The 6,000-nt window shown below is 48.3% G+C and overlaps 1 protein-coding gene across 2 annotated transcripts in view; it reads left to right on the top strand.

The window, feature by feature from the left end:
• SEC22C (SEC22 homolog C, vesicle trafficking protein) overlaps positions 1-5,128 on the top strand; it is a 24,234-nt gene extending 19,106 nt beyond the window's left edge. For both annotated transcript variants that reach the window (XM_019727539.2, XM_074312564.1), the window contains one exon: positions 276-5,128. In XM_019727539.2, the coding sequence (XP_019583098.2) occupies positions 276-476 (201 nt within the window). In that variant the 3' untranslated portion in view covers positions 477-5,128. The remainder of the gene's footprint in view (positions 1-275) is intronic.
• The last annotated feature ends 872 nt before the right edge of the window (positions 5,129-6,000 follow it).

A 6,000-nucleotide genomic window follows, 5' to 3' on the forward strand; every position in this document is an offset into this window, starting at 1 on the left:
CATTTCTGTCTGTATTTCCTAAACTTCTTTCAAAAGGACCATGTTCTCATTTCTCCCGTGGCATCTCTTTCACTCTCCTTCTCTCTCCCAAATCTCCACATCCAGCCAGTGACTAACAGCACCTTAACCCGTAAGTCCAAGCGGCACTGACTTCCGTGTGATCAGCTGATATGCACGGAATGACGTGCACGGCAGGTGTGAGAAGCGAATCTTGCATCTGCCCTGGCGGCCATTGGCTACCTCTGATGGGGCTTCCCCTTCTGGTGTCATTTCAGTGTTACCTGTACCTGTTCTACAGCCCAGCCAGGACGACAAAGGTGGTGCTGATGCTGCTCTTCATTTGCCTGGGCAACGTGTACCTGCATGGGCTGAGGAACCTCTGGCAGATCCTTTTCCACGTCGGCGTGGCTTTTCTGTCTTCACATCAGATACTGACACGGCAGCTTCAGGAGAAGCAGTCTGACTGTGGAGTGTGACGGGGACTTTGTGCAAGGAATGGGTGCTTGGGTCTCCTTGTGAGGGTCGTCTGTGCTTCCCTTTTGGCTTCTCGACTTCACCTCAGGTTTCCACGCTTGAAGTTCATTTCGACCAAACCGGACTGAAAGCCAGATTTGGGGACTTTGAACAGGTGCGGATGAGGGTATAAGGTCACTTGGTACCCGGGCCCTGTTTTGTGCTGAGCGTTACCGCGAGATCTCCAGTTTGGCACGTTTGCTTAGGATGGCAGGCGATGGGGGCTCCTTCAGAAAGGCATTATTGGCAGATCAGAATTATTTTGGTCTTTTAAATTAAATGATGCAATAAACCACTAGATTCAATAATACTAGTTTTAGTAATTGGCAGTTGACTGGAACCACTTTGAAATCCATATCAGCTTTTCAGTAGAAATGTGACTTGGTTTGTTTTTTTAAAGAGTCAGTACAGGGTGAATTGAAAACTTCAAAATACGGTTCATAAATATAAGCCAGATCAATTTTGTTTACATTTTTTGATAACTTAGGCTCTATATTGATACCTTTAGAATATTTAAATATATTTTGGATATGAATTGAACTTATCTTCATTTAGGGTAAGGACAGACTTAAGCTGAGAAAATGGCTAAGAAAGCTGAATTTATTTAATTTATATGTAAGCTTTTGCGGTAGTGGGACTCTATGGGTACAGAAATGTTTTGTATTTATTTGCAGGGTATATCTGAATATTTTAAAAATTGAGTGACCAATTCTATTGGATCATAAAGTTATAAGCATGAGCAGAAATGAGACTTTCGGGATTCCTTGCATTGGGCCACAGTCTGGAGTAGTTGAGTCACACGGACTCACACAGTGGCACTTTCCAGACGCAGGTGGGAGAGGCTGCTGTCATCGTGGCAGCTGAGTGCCTGTCATTTTAATGAGAGTGAATACGTGACTCTGTGTGCCTGTTGCCAGAAGACCTCCCGAATTAATCATTCCTCTACACCTTTCCCAATCTTAATTATATCAAGGGCCTCGGTTTTTATGAACAAGAGTTAAGTAGGTGTTACCTTTTTTAAAGCTTTATAAACATATAATTAACCCTGTGCCCTGAAAAGTTACTTTTCTTTCTCTCATTGTCAAAATATTGATCGATCATAGTTTCCCAAAATGTGGACGTGAATCAGATCCCTTAGGTCTCTGGAAATTGCAGCCTAGGTCGTCTGGTATCATTCAGGAGGTCATTTTGAGGAGCTTACCCTTGGGTTGTTCTGGAATCTGAATAGCTAGAAGTTTTAGAAGTCTGGAATCCGAATACCTCAGTCACAACTGCATGGAATACTTGGGGTTGAATTATGTAGTCTGGAAAAATGAACAAGTCCTGGTTTGCTAGTTTGTAAATGTTGGAAACCATTGATTTCAAGAGTTTTTGAGCATATGGGGGAAGCAAGAAGATTGTTGCGGGGAATTCAGTTGTTCTTGGTTATTTCTGGTGGTGTATTTGTTACTGGGCTACCTTGGTGTCACTTTAAGGAAAACAAGTTGATGTGACTGGGAACTATTGGGTAAATGTTGCCACAGTGATTTTATTTTCTTATAATAGACTTTTCTATTTTTAATCAAGTAGAATATCTGAATATGAAAGTTCTATTGGCAACATCCTCAGATGGAAACCTTCAGAATTGTCTATTGACTTTGTATCTGTGTAGTTTTCTGTATACGCAACAGGTGAATGTTCAGGCTTTCTGGGAGGTAATTTTGAAGAGATGGTAAAATAGAATGAGAAGCCAAAGGGAGAGACAAGTCCTTTTATGGCAGAAGCACAAAAAAAGCTTTAAAAGTTGGTAAGAACAGCTTATAAATGAATTGTTTTCTTTTCGAGCCCATGTGCTATTGGTGTTGTCAGGTAGCTATGTACCCCAGGTGCTCTAGAGGTCTGAGCTTGTGACCCACTTTCAGCAAGAAGTAAAGAACAATCCTTGAAGAGGACCCCATCCTGGGGAATGCTTTCTGTGCTAGCGGAGATGTTATCCACACTTGGTTGAATGTGGTCTCAATCGCTTACCATCTACTTGGGGTTTGAGATTTACTTTTGTAAACAAAAGAGGAAAGATGCACTAGGCAAGCATTACAAAATAACGGCCACATAAACAGTGTTTAACTGAAATCCAGCTGAAAGAGAGCTCAGCTCACTGAAGGAAGAAACTAATGATACGAATAGGAAAGGAGTTCTGGAGATTTCTTCCGAGGAGAATCCCAGGCTCAGGGTTGACTTGGTCCAGGCCTGGAGGTTTGTGGCCCCCTACTATCACCCTCAGTGCCAGAAAGCTGGCTCCACGTCACAGTAGTTACCCCCACCCCACCATGGTCATTGCTGATCTAGCACCTTTGTTTTCCCAGTGCTTAAATGCTCCCTGCCAACCCACCTCACAGGGCTAGATCTGGGAATAGATAAAATCATGCTGAAAACAAAACCTTAAAAGTGCCTTCTGGTACCAGCTGCTGCGAGAGCTGGAGCATTGGAGCGTGTCAGGTCCCATCTCGTGTACCAGTGCTCTTGAGCGGGGTTCCCCTCCCCCGAGGAAGCTATGAAGGAAGCACGCAGACTCGGGTTTCCTAGTCTCCAGGCTAGCCATAAGTGACAAGGACCTTTCTGGGGTTCTTTGACCTGCGGGGGAACAGCTAGAGCATATTTAGTGTGGTGTCCCTCTCAGTACTAGAAGCCCACCGCCTGCAGCAGGAGGGATGTGACCGTCGTCTCCGGCTTTGCTTCCCAGGCTTGCACCCCGTTACCTGTGAACTCTGTTGTCAGGCCTTGGGTCAGGCCTTACAGGGTGGGAAATGGGGTGGGAAAAGCAGTGTCACCAGGAGTGCTGAAATAAAAACATGCAGTGGATGATTCTGTCAACGTCACCATGGGCTCCCTGTTCTTTTCCTAGATGTCCCCGTTCTCCAGGTCTCCCCTGCCTCTTTCCACCTCTGCTCCCCACACTCCAGCCCTGGGGACAGAGGCTGGCACTGCAACGTCTGGGGGGATGGGAAAGCCACCTTTAACTGTGTCGATAGTGTGGGTAGGAGCTTCAGAGAGGGAGCAGGTTGCACTGAGACTCAGCCCTCTCCCCCTGTGCCAGGAGCTTCAGCACACAACTGGCGTGGTCAGCACGGCTCAGCGTCAAAGACGACAGCCAGCAGGGTGCGCTGTTTGGGGCGCCTGAATAGGTAGGGAGCAGAGCTGGGGGCTCCCTGTCTGCTGGAAGACAGCAGCTGCCTCTTGGCATGGGGACTGCCATTTACTGTTCCTTGAAGGAGTCAGCTGCTCATGTAATGTGCGGGACAGCTGGCCCCCAGAGACCCTGCTGCTCGCACAGTGCCGCGCAGGTGAGGGCCGGCAAGGACTGGAGTGTCTACAGCGACCAGGTGGTGCCCCCGCTCTGACATTACCCACCTTCCGATTGTTCCTACGGAGAGTCCTGCCCAGGTACAGGGACGCTCCACCTGTGCACGGGGAGTGTTCATATGATGGAAGAGAAAGCAGATGTGTCCTTGAGGGGGGGGGGGGGCAGCGCACTGCTCAGCTGGCCTGGAGGCCCGGCTCGGCTCTTACACTCGGCCTCGCACCACCGGCTTTGCACCACCATGGGCAACAGCTGAGAAATGGTGACAACATCAGCCTGCTCCCTGGCCTGCTGGCATGAGGACAGACGCCTGGTGGGGTGGCATACTGGGTGAATGTGTTGTTCAGGTGCAGGGGGAAAGCTGTGAGCGTGCCCACAAAGCGAGGTTGTGCGTGCGTCACGCTGCACCGCCGGCCGCGTCTTCTGGCCATTACAAGAAAGGGCATCTTACACGACTGCAGTGTAAACGGCCTCATCCTTTCACTCCAGAAAGGTAGCGCCTCTCTGCCTCCTGCCTCCGGGCACAGAGCCCTCGGGACCTTCGGCGTTCGGTCCTCACGGACCCAGGAGGCCAGTTGTACTGGTTGTTAGAGGCCTGTCCTAGGGAGCCAGGGACCAAACCTCAAGGTCTGTCTCCAACCCGAGCTCTGCTTCTCCCTTCTTGGAGCAGTGACGTCAAACTCTGTTGTTGGGGAAATGTCATTGGCAGGGAACCTGTGGAAAATGGCTTGTTAGTAGAATCTGGGAATGGCCGGATATGGAAACATCTGGCTGTGTGTACTGATGGCAGAGCTGTTCCCCTCAAGCGCCTTTTATTTAAGGTAAAATTATCAACTCCATTCTGTTCCTCTAATCTGTGCTTGGTACAGATGACCTTGTTTTAACCTTTATACGTATTCCATTCGGGGGTTGCTCCAGAAGCAGTAGTTAACGAGTTATTCGTATAATCCCCAGGATTCTGTTTTGTTTAATGGACTTTCCTCCTAAGAGGACCAGATTGGGGCTGAGTTAGCCAGGGCAAAACCATTTATTTCACATATTCATTTTGAATGCTCGCTGTCGGTGTTATACAAGCTTCTTACTGTTTTTATGTATTAACAAAGATCTATTTTGAGTAAATGATGTGTACGTTTTAACAAACGTCCACACAGTGGTAAAGCCTAAACTTGTATTGATGTTTGTGAGGAGTGTTGCCTAGCCATTTATATACTGTGTATATGTAAATTAAATGGGGTGGCTTCAGAAGTGGGAGGAGAATAAATCTAAGGTGCTTATTAACTTGTGTGTTTTTAATTGTGTGAAAAATTCTGAGTTAGGGGTCCATCTTTCGGGGTCTGGCATAATGGAGGGCGGTGTGTTGTGAGAAGTGAAATTCATGTCCTCTTGTCCAATGAGGTCTAGACAGGTACAAGTCTCAAATGGTCTTCAGTACTAATTCCCAGACTCTGGAATGCAATCCTGGGTCCAGGAAGGACCTTGGGAAAACCAAAGTCACAGTCTCAGGGCTGCCGTGCGAGCTGGGAGGCCTGCCTTCCATGCAGGTTTTGTTCTTACCGGCTGTGTGCCCCTGGGCAGGCACTTGCCTTGGTCTGGGCTCCAGGCCCCTGTCTGTCCTCGGGGTGATGAAGGTACCTCCCAGGACCAGCCCCATCACGAGATGGCCACCAGGAGGCGCAGCTGCCAGCCACTGTCATCGGGACGGGGCCCTTTTGCAGAGGTCATTCCTGTAGCAGCTGATAAAATTCCCAGAAAGGAAACAAATGCACTGATCTCTCCGGATCATGCTCTAAACACACTGGAGAATGCACATGCCAAGCTTCTCTCCACCATCTGTCCCGCATGAAATCTTTTGCAGGAGGGCAAAGATTTGCAAAATAAACACCTGAGTTATTGAGTTCTGGGGTTTAGGAGTTGGCAGAGCCTTTAGGTACCATCTGGTTCAGCCCCCTTGTTGCTCAGGTTGGGGAAGCTGAGGCCTGCCCTGGGAGCTGGTGACAGTATAGCCCAGAGCTCCTCCCTCTGGGCTGGGAACAAGGTGCTGTCCGCCACTTGGCAGTACCCACAAATAATAAAGGGATCTTGGCCTATGAAGAGTGCCCTTTCTGTGCCGGGAGGGCTGGATATCTATTAGTTCAGGTTGGTGAATTGCC

The sequence above is a fragment of the Rhinolophus sinicus genome, linkage group LG10 (assembly GCF_036562045.2).
Source record: "Rhinolophus sinicus isolate RSC01 linkage group LG10, ASM3656204v1, whole genome shotgun sequence".
Taxonomy (NCBI): Eukaryota; Metazoa; Chordata; class Mammalia; order Chiroptera; family Rhinolophidae; genus Rhinolophus; species Rhinolophus sinicus.